Genomic DNA, 15,066 nt, shown 5'->3' on the forward strand with positions numbered 1-15,066 from the left:
ACAAGACACCCTTTTTCTAGCGGGTGATGGATGCCGAGAATCAAACAAACACTTCTTGGAAGTTCTATGTTTGGTGGCACCACTATCAAAGTACGAATTATTGAATGTCTTATTGACATTGAAAGCACATGAATCCTTAGAAGGATCATAACTGCAAGTCAGAAAAGCATAAGAGTCATCCTCAGGTGTGGCTGTAATCTCCGGAGCAGCCACCTGAAAATCAAAAATATAAGTCAAAAAGTCATAGTCTTCTTCCGCTAAGTTGGTTGTCCTTGGCAATTCTTGTCTTGCATTCTCCTATGTAGGGACCCGTCTTCTTGCAATAATGACAAACACCCTTTCTCTTGGGCTTCTCTACATCATTCTTAGCCTTGTTAGAAGGCTGTCCAGAATCAGCTTTATGCTGATGTGTAGGCTGCCCTGAGCTTGTCCTCTACCCCTTCCTCCACCTGACAGGTGCAACCACATTCTGTGGCCATGTCTCATCCCCATTGACATAATCCCACAAGTGTTTGCTAACTTAGATATTGCGTACCATAAAACTCCATAAGGAGTAGTTGGTACCATCCAACTTATCCTCTTGTGTGAGCACTCCAAACACTTCATTGGGATTGTTCTGGGCCATAACTGCCAAAGAAAAACAAATGCAGCAAAAGTGAAAATAATATCCCTTTCTGGGATTTCAGATGCACAACCCAAAATTGCCAAAAAATCTGTCCACAATGACAGCTTTTCGTCAAAGCTAATTAGAGGCGTAAAATGCACCCAAAATGTCTTGCAAATGCCCAAAAACTGCAAAATTTGAAAATGTCTGCAATGTCACTTAAACTGAGTCCAAAACTGCCTGCAACAATCCCAAACTGCTAGTACATCGCGAAATTGCATCCGAATGCCAAAAGCCTAAATTTCTTCAGGGAAATTGCACCCTAAAGAGGGAGTGAAAGCCCCAAATTTGCAGACAATTGTAGTGCAAAAACAAAAGCCCCAAATTTTGTAGAGAGATTGAGCTGAAATTGGGGCAAATCCATGAAAAGCCCCAAATTTGACAAAAAGCCCAATTCACAAATGTGACTAAATCTGCCCATCTGCAAAGGGAACCTGCAAGGATACCCTCCAAAAACATGTACAAAATATTTGCTTCCAAGAGCTATAGGTACACAAGCAGCCTGTACAGATAGCAGCAACGCTGCTGTAGCAGATGCGCAAGTACGGATTGTACGGCGCTGCACGTGCATGTACGAAAATGTACGGCGTTGCCCGTCAACGTAGGATGTAGGTATTGAAAAGTACCGTACAACATATAGTTGGAGCACGCTTGCAGGTATGGAAATCCATACACAGTACGGACGAGGCAGAGGGACACAACTATACAGACGAGGCAGTTGTACAGACTAGCTGAGGGGCTGCTCCAAAGTATGGAATGACGGCTGCTCCAAGTGTACGGAATGACGTTCGCTCCAAAGTACGGACTGACAACCCGTACTATAGTTTGTACACCGTAGCTTGAGGTGTGTACGTACGTCTCCACATGGAAGGCCTAGTGCAGTTGTACGACTGTACGGTGCAGTACGGTGGGCACGTGATCTGTTGTACGGTCGAAAAATGTACGGACGAGGACAACGTGTACGGACGAATCCCACACGTGGGTTGTACGGGCAGGGGGGCAACGTGGAGCTGTACGGATGGAGGTACGATGGCGGGCTGCACGGGCAGGAGCAAGAGCAGGTCCAGGAGCTTGCTCTGATACCAAATGAAAGCAAAGCAGAGAAAAGTGCCCCTAACCCACTTATTGACTATACATTGGTCACTGCCATGAATTATGGCGATAATTCCAACAATGGTCACGGTAGAATCGGGTGACCAAGGGATCAGGAGCATCCAAGAAGTATTGGAAGGGGGGGAGACGATCCATCTAAATATCGTGTCTGTCAAGCCATCTGGAAATGCGTACATACCAGGCCATGTGAGCTCCACTCTCAGCTAGTTGTAGAGGTGACACCAATGCCGCCCTTGGAAGCCTACCTTTAGGCTACGCCCAAACCCTGTAAAGATAAGTAACCGTCTGGGAGATGGAATCAATCTAGTGGTGGTGAGGCTGACACAGTGTGACATGCAAGATTGACGCACTAGTGAGGCCAACACCAGTGTGTCAATCTTGTTGTAACATGGTTGTTGGCCTCACTAGTGTGTCAAATAGCCATCCCTTCGTCGGTGGGCGTTGAAAACATGCCTGAAAGCAGTATTGCTCCATTTGAGCTAGAGCTCCCTGCCCTCATGTTTAGGCTAGGCCCAAACCTTGTAAAGATAAGTAACCGTCTGGGAGATGGAATCAATCTAGTGGTGAGGTTGACACAGTGTGACAGGCAAGATTGACGCACTAGTGAGGCCAACACCAGTGTGTCAATCTTGTTGTAACGCGGTTGTCGGCCTCACTAGTGTGTCAAATAGCCATCCCTTCGTCGGTGGGCGCTGAAAACATGCCTGAAAGCAGTATTGCTCCATTTGAGCCAGAGCTCCCTGCCCTCATGTAAGAGGTGCCCTGGCTATCATGAAGATTGGCCGGCAAAGACTGCCCCTTGAATCTTGATAGGGGTATCCTTGGTAGGTGACGCTATGCCAATGAAGTGATGGCCCTGAGGTGTTAAAAATCATAACCTTTGTCTTGCCAAGGTTAATCATCAACTCTCTCTCTCTCTCTCTTTCTCTGAGATGAAGTGATGGCCCTGAGATAGTACAGGCAGAGTTCGCCATGACACCTCTGCAAGTTGATGCCATCTTCCAGACAGTGACTTTCATCCACAGAGTCTGGGACTTACCCTATTGGAGACTTCGGAGGTTGGCCCTAGAGTCATCCAGACGATTCGCAGAGAGCGGGGCAGACACATGATATGCATGCATATCTACATGGCTTGCCAGGCACGGTATCTAGATGGACAGGCTTCCCCCATGTGAGTACATCATGGATGCACCCCCTGAGTCGATCCTGCGAGATGAGATCAACCGTATCATACGGTTAGAACTCCTCCAGCTTCACACATCCCGGACTTGAGGGGAGGACTAGGAGCTCCCAACCAAGACTCAGTTTTATTGTGACCACTTCCTAAGAGTATCAGAGGAGGGATTCATCATCAGACCCCAATATCTGGAGGATAGAGGAGTTTCCCATGCACTGAGGATTGCCATTGGTCAGATGCGGGTTTCGTCCCATTAGCTGAGGATCGAGGTAGGGAGAGCAACGCGTATACCCAGAGAGCAGCGGGTCTGCACGCGTATACCCAGAGGCCACATGTGCGACAGAGAGCTCCCAGAGTACACTCCATTGAGGTCCGACCTATCATAGCTTTCCTTAGGGGAGATTGACAGAGACGAGGGGTCACTCTAGAGAGTCTAGAGAGTGAGGAGACCGCGTCCCCCACTGCAACGCGAGACAGCTCGACAGACGCAGATACGAGACATCTTCGCAGCCCACTCGAGAGCCATCACTATACCAAGCTTCGGTTTCGTCCCAACGGTTGGATAGATTGATTGATATGGCCCACTATGCAGTTGTAGTTGACTTTTTCTATGATTATGATTCTATTAGCATAGATTAGTACTCAGCAAGGGTCCTAGCGTACCCTTTGCTTCAGCCCATTGAGGCTCGTATGAGTTCATTTTTTTGTGTACTTTGTCCCATAGGCCCGTGAGGCCTTCCGTGGACGTCTCTCTCTCTCTCTCTCTCTCTCTCTCTCTCTCTCTCTCTCTCTGTCTCTCTCTCTCTCTCTCCCCACTTCACTTCCGCTCCAGCCCTCTCCACCTCCGCTTTACTCGTGCTCTACCTCCGGTCCACCCCTGCTAGTCCTCCGCTCTACATCCGCTTCAACTCGCTCCACCTCCGCTCCAACTCGTTCCAACCCTGTGCATCAGTAGCAGTTCGTGGGAGAACCACCCCAGGCCGAGCTGAGCCCCTTGGCGAGGGGTTAATTCAAGCTAAAGGGCTCTTGCATTTAAAGCAGGCATCATGGAATTTCTGAAGACGAAGCTATTTGCACCAACGCCCCTCAACAAGCCCTCCTATTTCGATGTAGCAGCGATGCCCAGCCCTTATGCATTGCATTTCAAGCGAAGGCCTAGACCAGACCCGCAGGAGCAGATCTACTACCTAACATGGGAAGTAAGAGAGCTCGGGCTTATAGTAGCAGCTCTCGGGAAGAAAGTGAAGGAGTTGGAAAACATATAAGGTGTTGAAGACCATAACCTCGGTCTTCCCAAGGTTGACTGTCAGGTCTCTCTCTCTCTCCAAAACACCTCTAGGGTCTCCAAGTGTCTCTGCAACCCCTCTAATGAGGATGAGATAAGGACTATGTCATCGGCGCATAGCAATATCTGTATCATGAGATCGGCCAGTAGTGATCCTTCACCTCCTAGGCGGTCTATGAAGAAAGTGATCTCATCAATGTAAAGCCCAAAGAGAATCGGTGAGAGAGGGGAGCCCTGCTTCACTCCGATCGTGCTCTTGACCCAATCTAATAGACCACCTAAGCAGGAAATCATTGCTGAAGTTTTACAAAAATGCAGCTCATCTCCACCAGCACAAACACTTGTCTCCACGGTCGAAAAGATGATCACCACTCAGCTCAGCTCAGCCAAGCATGAGATGGCTATTCTAGCCAACAACAAAACCAACAAAGCAGATTTATATACGGAGGTAAAAGAGCAGCAGGAAGCCATAGCAAAAAACAAGAAGAGATTGCACATAGGGGGGCTGCCAAAGGATTGTATGGGATGTCCTGTGGATAATTTTACGGAGGGATACACAATAGAAGAGAAGATCACAAGTCTCAAGAAGGAGATACCACATATAGAGTGGATGATATCAGTTGGATCTCTCAGAAGAGAACGCAAGTACAAGTTGAGTTCACAGAGAGGGCAGGTAGAGTCAAGATTCTCTGACAGACAAACAAATTGAAAGGCACACACGTATGGAAATTTGAGGAGCTTACCCCGAATCAGCTCAATCAAAGGAATGTTGAACTTACTAAAGTGAAGGATGCATGCAAAGATGGAAAAAGGGCAGTATATAGGGATGGACAAGGCTTCATCCGTGATTTCAAATCTAAACCCAAAGATTCTCAGTCTTAAACTGATGTTGCTCAAGCCATTTTTTTCTAAGATAAAATTAGTAGCTAGTTATGCATCTAAATAACTGGGGCTGAGCTGATATACTCCCCCAAAGACTCTCAGTTTTTGGGATGGACAAGCCTTGATCCGTGATTTCAAATCTAAACCCAAAGACTCTCCATCTTAAACTGATGTTTCTTAAGCCGTTTTTTTCTAGGATAAAATTAGTAGCTAGTTATGCATCTAAATAAACTGGGGCTGAGCTGATATACTCCCCCAAAGACTCTCAGTCTCTAACTGATGTTGATGATTTTGGTGTGTGTTTTTTTGTCCCATAGAGCCGCGAGGTCTCCTGTGGACGTTAATATATCTTTCTTTCTTTCTTCTTTCTCTGTGTCTGTGTGTGTGTGTGTGTGGGGGGGGGGGGGGGCACAGGCAGTCAATGGATGTTGTGATCTCCTCAATATATAGCCCAAGTAGTGTTGGTGAGGGGGGTCATCCTTGCTTCACTCCTATCGTACTTTTGACCTAGCTTGACAGGCCTCTTGGGGCACATACTCTCCCTTTGATTGACTCATACAGACTCATCACCCTCCAAAACATGACATATGGAATCTGCATCTCCTATAATTGTTTATCATGCAAGATCGTGGGACGGGTCAAAGGCCTTTCGAAAGTCTATAAAGCAGGCGTAGACTTTCTGGTATCACGATTTTGCCTCCTCAATGACCGGCCGTAGAGTGAAGATATGATCTAGAGTGGAATGCCGTCTTCTAAAACCAGCTTGCCCCAGTGCTCATTGCCCATGGGCCTTTGTGTAGGAGCTGATCTCTCTCTCTAGTACCGACCCATAAAGCATGGCAGGCATGTGACCAATCATGAGAATGCCGTAGTTCCTAGTATCCATGGGATCTCTTTGCTTTGTGTATCGGCACAATGGCGGTGGTACTCCAAGCAGGAGGGAAGCCATGACATACAACATGGTCAAACAATTGTGCTAGGATCGGCGGGGCCAAGACCTCCTGTTTAGGTGCGCTGCTGCCTCATGGTTTAACAAGTGCTTGTGCTGCCTTCAGATGACCTCACGTGCAGATGATTTATTGTCAGACTTCTTCTCTTTTGGCAACAATGTTTTATTCATCCTTGCCTTCTTGATGCCTCTAGTTTTGAGGAGTCCATCCTTAGCTTTTTCATGTTTCAAATCCTCCTTGATATTGTCCCTTGCTTTCTTTTTGCTGACCATAAGTCTTCTTGTGGGTCAGTGTTAGCTTTCACTTCCCTTATTGATGTTGTCCTCACCTTCTTGTTCTCTTTGCTACCTATTGGCTAACGCAGTGTAAATGCATGATCAATAAGAGAGCATAATATCATATTTTATGTATAATGTTAGATTGTGTTTATTTTTTTGTTGACTTACTATGCCTATGTCCTTCTATGACAGCGGGATTATTCAACCCCTTTTCATGGATCATCAGTAGTGTCTGCTTGCTTGAGAGCTCTTTTTAAAAGCTCCGATATTGGGTGAATAAAACTTGACAACAAATTGCAGGTGGTACGCAGGAACATATTTGAAAAAGGAGAGAGAGTTGATGGAAGAAACCTCAATGATGTGCGAGACGTGCAATGTGAAGCCGGTCTTTATGTCCCATTGCATGGTTCTTCTTTATTTTCAAGGGGAAATACACAGGTAATTTAAAGTGTGCCAGTGGTAAGCTTTTTGCACTACATCCCTTGTTTGTTGATACCTAAAAAGGACCTTGGAGGTTGATAGGTTTCTAAGCACCCTTCATGCTTTAAGTGCTTGTATTTTGGTTTATGCTAAGGTTGTCTTGCAAGAATCAACTTGATGTCCTAAGTTGATTTTCTCAAACTTTAGTGTGTTAGACATAGCATTTCTATGCTCGAATGCTGAAGGAAAGTGGTCAGTATGCTTTTGAGATGGGCATCAACGAGTTATATTTTGAGATTTGTGTGCTATTGTAAAATGCAGCTTATGTGCAGATGTCAGAACTGAGTATGAATAAAAGTGCATGTACTACCCTGTTTCTATTGGGCCCACATCTACTAATTTTCAACTTTAGAAAGGTTGCTTTTAATTGGGCTTGCATGTAAAGATAGGTTGTGCCCTGGGCTTTTTACCATGTAGTACCCTCTTTCTATTGGGGCTCACATCTGATTTTTTTCCAACATTAGAAAGGTTAATTCTCTACTGGGCTTGCATGTAAGAGTAGGTTGTACCCTGGGTTGTATTACCCTCGATGATGCATCATGTGTTATGGCACTTTTTATTCCATATGCTTGGTAGGATTATTATCTTGCACTGATAAATATAAGTTTAAAGGCATTAAAAATTCGGTATTCAGTATGTTTGCCCATGCATGCACATCTGGTAGGTTTCGAGGTTTCTTGTCGTGTATGCATTCCAAGTTTTGTTATTATTTTGTTCTTTCACATCAACTAGACCCAAATGAGCAGTATTTCCTGTTTAAGAGATGAGTATTGCACTTTGGTGTGTTTCTCATGATTGCTGTTTTCTGGGATGCCTTATATGCATAGCTATAATGTGCAAGTGGAAGCATCAATGATGGTTTAGTAGGTCTTTGTGGCTAGCCACTATACTTTTTATATGAAGATAGTTTTTAAAAATTTTCATGTTGATTTTGATCAATGTTTGGAGATGCCTTTTTACGTGCTGTAGTTGCAGAGACCTGATCTCCACCATAATGGTATTGCAATTGGAATGTTTTTCTAAGTGCCTTTTTCTGAAATCACCTTTTGCTGTTAGCTTTAGCTTGTGCTTCTTTTTTTTTTTGGCAAAAAGAGACTTCTATTAAGTATTAAAGAAAACCGTTAGAGCAAGCTCCATACGGGATACATCATGCAATGCATGAAAAGCTCAAGAGCCAAAAAGAAAGGATTGAGGCTGATAGTGCCATCTCAATCCGGTAGAAACCTCCGAGAAAAAGGGAGAACCCTTCAAACTCGAAGAAATATAGTCCTTCTAGAAGAGGCTACCCGTGAAGGGCCTTGCATGCTAGCCCATATGGCTATCAAAGTGTGAACCGTGTCAGTCCAAATACCCGTGAACACCTGTGATGGGTGTATCTGGGTGCCATCCAAGGCCTCTGTACATCTGGCTCTCCAAATATGCCAAGAGGAAATGCTAGCCAAAATCTCCCAAGAGGTTTCCACTGAAGCATGAGATGCTCTGAAGGGAGTAAGTGGTACATCCTGAAGAGAGCAGGGCTCTATCACCTGCCGGCGGACCGAGAGTGCCCAAGAAGAAGGCTCACCCTCATAAAACACCTGGGGTTATTGGGATAACCATGCGACCGAGCCCCAAGTCATGAAGAAAGGGGAAGTATGAAAGATGCTGAGTATCCGAGCAACCCCTTTCCAAACAGTCCTCGCACTGTTTGGAAAGGGGTTACTCGGATACTCAGCATCTTTCACACTTCCCCTTTCTTCATGACTTGGGGCTCGGTCGCATGGTTATCTCTTACCGGGACTGTTTGGAAAGGGGTTACTCGGATACTCAGCATCTTTCACACTTCCCCTTTCTTCATGACTTGGGGCTCGGTCGCATGGTTATCCCAATAACCCCAGGTGTTTTATGAGGGTGAGCCTTCTTCTTGGGCACTCTCGGTCCGCCGGCAGGTGATAGAGCCCTGCTCTCTTCAGGATGTACCACTTACTCCCTTCAGAGCATCTCATGCTTGAGTGGACACCTCTTGGGAGATTTTGGCTAGCATTTCCTCTTGGCACATTTGGAGAGCCAGATTTTGGCTAGCATTTCCTCTTGGCACATTTGGATGGCACCCAGATACACCCATTACAGGTTTTCACGGGTATTTGGTCTGACACGGTTCACACTTTGATAGCCATATGGGCTAGCATGCAGGGCCCTTGACGGGCAGCCTCTTCTAGAAGGACTATATTTCTTTGAGTTTGGAGAGGTTCTCCCTTTTTCTCGGAGGTTTCTACCGGATTGAGATGGCACTATCAGCCTCAATCCTTTCTTTTTGGCTCTTGAGCTTCATTGCATGATGTATCCCGTATGGAGCTTGCTCTAACGGTTTTTCTTTAATACTTAATAGAAGTCTCTTTTTGCAAAAAATGCAGTCCCAAAGGCAATGTCGCACTAACTCCTCTTGAGAATGACAGCAAGGACAAGTGGGATCAGCCCCAAATCGTGATCTCCACAGGTTCACTACAATCCCTCCATGAATAGAAAGCCAAAAGAAAAGAGTGATCTTTCTATTTCTGAGGGATTTCTAGAGCCTCCTCTAGAAATTTCTACGCAAATCTGCGGTGATGAAGAAGCTTTCCCAATGGGGGGCTCTGGAGGGAATCCAACCTCTACTGTTCAGCTGAAATCTCCTGGCATTACCAACCGTGAAACGAAAGAAGGGAATCCCCCTCTCTTGGTGCCCATGATCTATCCACTTAGCTTGTGCTTCTGAAGCAACAGTAGTAGTAAAATCATCTCTTTTTCAAAAGTAGATGTATATTACAATCTCAAGAAATTAAAGCAGGAATGTAAAAGCAAAAGCTATTCTTCAAACCCTAATACCTTGACAAGAGGAGAGGTGAAAGCGCTAAATAATAGCACTGGCCAGTGGCTGTCTCTTAGGCCTTCCAATAATTTTTTACTAGCTGATTTTGGTGGTTTCTTGGTGATCCAATCAACTATCCGTGGCTTCGGGAGTTTAGGGTTCATGGTGGTGAGGAAGAGTCTATATCTTGCTGAGACCATATGCAGTGGTTCAGGGCTGATAATTGATGAGAGTTGGCCATGGAGCTTTGCTGATTGTCGACAGAGTTCCTAGGTCCTCTTGCGTGGCTTATAGTCTTTAGGAGTGTGGGTTCAGGGCTGATAATTGATGAACCATATGTGGTGGTTCAGGGCTGATAATTGATGAGAGTTGACCATTGAGCTTTGCTCGACAGAGTTGCTAGGTCCTCTTGCCTGGCTTATAGTCTTTAGGAGAGTCCTTTGATGTGTGGGTTCCCGATTGTCCTCGGTTGAAAGCAATAGTCTTGGGTCTTCCATAATTGTAAGAAGACAAAAGCCGTGTAGGGACACGCTAGAAGTCCATACGGAGTCCTTGCACTCTATCAATTAATATAAGGTCATTTTGTGATTTTATATGATCTCATGGGAATCTTGTTGCTAGTCTTTATTCCATGGTGTGTTGTGAAAGAAAGAAGCAATTGTGAACGATAATATTAATCTTTGAATTGCTAAGATTCATATCAGAGCATCAGGTTCAGAGTGACGAGTGGAGTTTCTAAGAGACTACAAGGTATGGAGACATTGAGACATAGCAAGGTACTGGATAATCTGAGTAGTCGGTTGAGGTTTTGGAAAATCGAAGCGGACGAAGTATGTGAGGTGTGAAGAGCCTTGGCGCAATGGAAGCGTGATGGGCCTGCAAGTGCGTTGTGATGATTGTTCATCATGAAGATTTTTTGAAGACTTTGTTGTTTGATAGTTGTAGACAATCTTTTGTTGATGAAGATTCTCTAAAGACTTTGTTCTTTCGATGGTTGTGGGGGACAGATTTTTTATCTTGGTCCATCGATTTGTTGAGATTTGGCCCTTTCTAGCTGATGGTATTGCGAATTTTTTCTCTCCGTAGGCAAATCTTCATATGTCTTTGGAGTTGCTGATGAAGTTTCAAATGCAAAAGACGGCTGGGCACGTTGAATATCAGATCTTTACTTTGGGTCTTGTACTATGTGGGTGACCTATATTTTGTGGGAGCTCAAGCGATGGAGGATAGAAGTGCTCCATGGCTGAGTTAATTAACATGAAGATGAGACGAGACAAGAAGCAAATCTGTGGCAAAGGTTGTGATCGATATTGCCTGATGCATAGTGAGTACGTGGAGCATCATTTTTATAGGCTGAGGATAGCCTTATCTTGGCACACATACACCTCTTTGATGAGCAGTGTGACCAAAAAACGCATTTTGGGTCACTGAAATGTGTAGAAACGTTTCTTCTAGAAATGTTTCGGTGAAACGGCCGAAATGTTGCTGGATTGGGCGAAACGCCTTATACAAAATCCTGAGGCCAAATTTCAATGCTTCTGTTTACTCATCGTTTTGAGCGCTAGATCTCTGCTCCAACTCGCGCTTGCCTGCATAACAAGGCCTGACTCTGAAGCTCTGGATCGATAACCCCCAGGCCACCCTCAGCCTGCGGAAGAATGACTGTCCCTATGCTCCTCCAAATCTACCTCCAACAGTCGTACACGAGACTCCATATCTTGTCGCAATAGATGTGCCTGCAATGCAAACATGTCACGCACATGGTGAGAATTAACCAAAAAACTTCAGTTCAAAACACGCAACAAAAAAATAAACTAAAATAATCAGAATAACCAACCTCATCCCTAGACTTAGCCAACAATGCCTCCAACTGTGCAATCCGTGCGTCTCGAGTCTCCAACTCATGCTGAGGTGGTGTAGATGTGGGAGGTGGTGTAGATGTGGGAGGCTCCATAAATGTGGGAGGTGGGGGAGGTAGAATCGAAAGTGATCTCGATAGGGCAGAGACCATGTCGTGCAAGGATGAGGCCACTGAATGAACATCGCCCCTAATCCATGCTCCAACAGCTTGCAATGCCAGTGCAGGGATAGTGTGCAGCTCTGGTGCCTCGCATCGATGCTGAACACCTACAATCTGACGCTCCTGATGCCCCATCTCACCATGTCCCACTCCTGATCCTGGATGGGTACTAAGGTAGTCTACCCGATGACCAAGCACAAACTCGGCATATAGCTACATGGCAAATGACCTGGCTATCACTTCGTACACTCCCCTACAGCCTAGCTAGTATTGGCTTATTGTAGTCTCTCCGACCTCTCCCTTGCTCTAGCCTCTCCATATCTGTACTTGCCTCCTCTATCCTCTCCAACCCTTGCTCCAGCCTTTAGCCTTGCAATCCCTTGCTTTGGCCTCTACTTGCCTTCCCTCTCCAACACTTCTAAGCCTTTCTTCATCCCATTATCCATTCCATGGCCTCGAGACGTGCTGGTGGAAGCACAAGGTGATGTGTGGCAAGATATCTTGTTTATTAAGAGATATGGCACATCTGGCACAAGGAGGTTAGTATGCAAGTTTTGTGGTGAGACATTGACGTGATCTGCCCCTCGAGTTTGAGCGCCAGGGTAAAGGTCCTTGACATGCCATTCTAGAAGGGATCTTCTTGGCACATCGAGGTACCTCTATCGAATTTGGTGTTGCTGCTCCATCCTGTGTTCACAGATCAGGTTCTTCAAGCTAATGTGTCGATTGAGCAGCATAAGTTGGGCATAGTGGCAACGGTCACTATCACATCATCCCAGCCAGATACTGGGGATGTGCAGGGTTCGGTCATGTCACACTCATAGTAGGATGGGAGCCCATGTGCATCAACATCACAAGTGCATGGGAGTGTCTCTATTTAGGCTCTACATGGCACCACTCCATCGGCATCCATGTCAGTTGGGCTGTCCGCTATGCCATCAGCTCCTCCACAGCCTCCTGCCAAGAGGACATGGGGTCAAGTAGCTATCACTCCGAGAGAGACTCATATACAGGCTGCTTGGAGACCACCCGTGAAGCAAGAGTCTGAAATTGCATAGGAGCAATTCTTCTATGCTTGCAATATTCCCTTAAATGTCACAAGGACTCTTGCCTACAATAAGTTTTACCATGCTCTGGTAGCTACATCATCCCTTACACATGCTAGTTTTGAGGCTCTCCACGCCACAAGTTTGAAGAAGAAGATGAGATTAATTTAGATAGACATGGAGGGACTCAAGGAAGCTTGGACTTGGTATGGGTGCACCATACTTGGCGACAGATGGAGTGGCACAAATAGGAGACATATGATTAATATCTTGGTTACTTGTTGTGTGGGCAGCATCTTCTTGAGGGTGATTGATGCTTCACATTCCGACCTTCACATTACCAGAGAGTGGACATGGGGTCATATTGAGGCAGCCATCAAGGAGGTTGGTGAAAACAATGTGGTGCAATCCATCACCAACAATGGCTCTAAATACATGAGATTAGAAAGTCTCCTTGAGAAGAAGTATTTGCAAGTGGCAGCTTGTGATACCCTCAAAGACACACTTTGTCTACATTTTCTTGGTTCTTAGCAGACATGAAATTTGAATCATGAATCATCATTCAAAGTTCAATTCATAAAATTATTGATTGTTTAAATTTGTTTATCATTCTCTCTTGGAATTGTTTTCTTCACCAAGGACCCACAAAGGGCTTAATTTTCCTAGGCTGAATCATCATTCAAATTTCAATTCATAAAATTATTGATTGTTTAAATTTGTTTATCATTCTCTCTTGGAATTTTTTTCTTCACCAAGGACTCACAAAGGGCTTAATTTTCCTAGGCTGGTTCAGATCAAAGAGAGCCTTTGTTGAATGATGACCAACTCAGATTGGCTGGACTGGAATGTAGAGAGGATTGTCTTCGACAATCAGTTTTGGCAGGAAGCCCTTTGCGCTCAGATGTCCATAGAGCCCTTATATTTGGTGCTTAGATTCTTCGACCATGAGGGTTGTACTATGGGCATGCTATATGAGTCCATGCTGAAGGTTTGAAAAGCCACCAAGGATTGTCGTGTCTTCGAATAGAGGAGGTGAAAATAAAGTTCTTGTAGCTTGCAAGTGCTAAGTAACAAGCTCTAACTTGTAAGTTGCAATACTTGTTACTAAGTCCTGACACCTCTTTTGGTAAATTTTTAGGAAAGATTACATATTAGGAATCTAGAGGAAGAGATGGGATTGGTTTCATAGGCCAATCCAGGTTGTCATATGCTCCATCCCTTGTAGAAGGAGTCTGCTAAATGGAATGATTGTGTTCTTGTGAGTGGATGGACCCAATACTTGGAGAAAGCATGCAATCCATCGGTTCAGAATAGGTGAGGTGATTTAAGAATCAAGATTAGCTACTAGCATGGTTTGCAAGTTAGTAAGTTACTGTAGCCTGCTCACTGTTAAATTCTAGAATCTAATAATTGATTGTTTTATATTATCTAATTATTATAGTCTTTTTTGTATTACAAATGGCAATAGAAGTGAATAGTGGAGTTCCGCAATGACATGGGTCGTTTCTGCCATGCAATTTCCAAGGAAAGAGGCAACATGCTGTTGGCTCTTACTTGGTCGAAAAAATATGGGATTTTGAATCCCTCCTTGCAGATTCTAGCTCTTCGCATCCTCTCACAAGATTGCACATCAAGTCTAGCTGAGGGATATAGAGTATATGTACAGTCTACAGACATACATACCAGGAAGAGATCCAAGTAAGTTCTTAATTGCTTAGTTAGTAAATATAGATTGTAAGTTATATTTTGAAAAATAACTCTTAAGTTGTGAGAATTGACTTCTTTATACTTCATAAATTATGTTAGGTTGAGCGTGGAGCAGCTCAACAGGTTGGTGTATGTAAATGCCAACCTACGTCTGCTTGAGAGGTACACTTCTGCAGATGGTACTGGTAATTATTATACGAAATTCTGTTTGCTCCTAGAATGTTAAGTCGAATCACGGGCATAGGCACAAGTATTTTCCTCCCAGCCAACCTCGGTGGTAGCAAGCTCTGAGAAAAATCAATCTATGTGAAAGCTTCAGCTTGCTTCCCTAGATGGATCTAGTATGCCACATGTCTTCATTTTAGGGTCCTTCCTTAATGAAACCATTTGCCCCTAGGCACATTTAATGCATTTAGGTCCCTTTAGCCTTAGATCCACCTAGTCTAGTGCCATATCACCCTCACCAAGGACCTTGACCTTTATTCCTTTTTTAATCATTTACATGAAGCCCAAACAAATATAATACAAACATTGATCCTTTAAAGGAAAATGTCAATTGACCCTTCCAAGGTCATGTTACCTCAACTTGAGTGTAACATTCCTTCCCTCTTAAAGCATCAGCGTCCTCGATGATAAA

At 44.6% G+C, this 15,066-nt stretch overlaps 1 protein-coding gene across 1 annotated transcript in view; it reads left to right on the forward strand.

Moving 5' to 3' along the window:
- LOC147901147 (polyribonucleotide nucleotidyltransferase) overlaps positions 1–15,066 on the forward strand; it is a 276,757-nt gene that overhangs the window by 189,289 nt on the left and 72,402 nt on the right. Inside the window, exon 9 of the mRNA XM_087375929.1 lies at positions 6,650–6,787. Within this exon, the coding sequence (XP_087232055.1) occupies positions 6,650–6,787 (138 nt within the window). The remainder of the gene's footprint in view (positions 1–6,649; positions 6,788–15,066) is intronic.

The sequence above is a fragment of the Dipteris shenzhenensis genome, chromosome 6 (assembly GCF_047967505.1).
Source record: "Dipteris shenzhenensis isolate YYH24624 ecotype China chromosome 6, Dip_SZ_1.0, whole genome shotgun sequence".
Classification (NCBI taxonomy): domain Eukaryota; kingdom Viridiplantae; phylum Streptophyta; class Polypodiopsida; order Gleicheniales; family Dipteridaceae; genus Dipteris; species Dipteris shenzhenensis.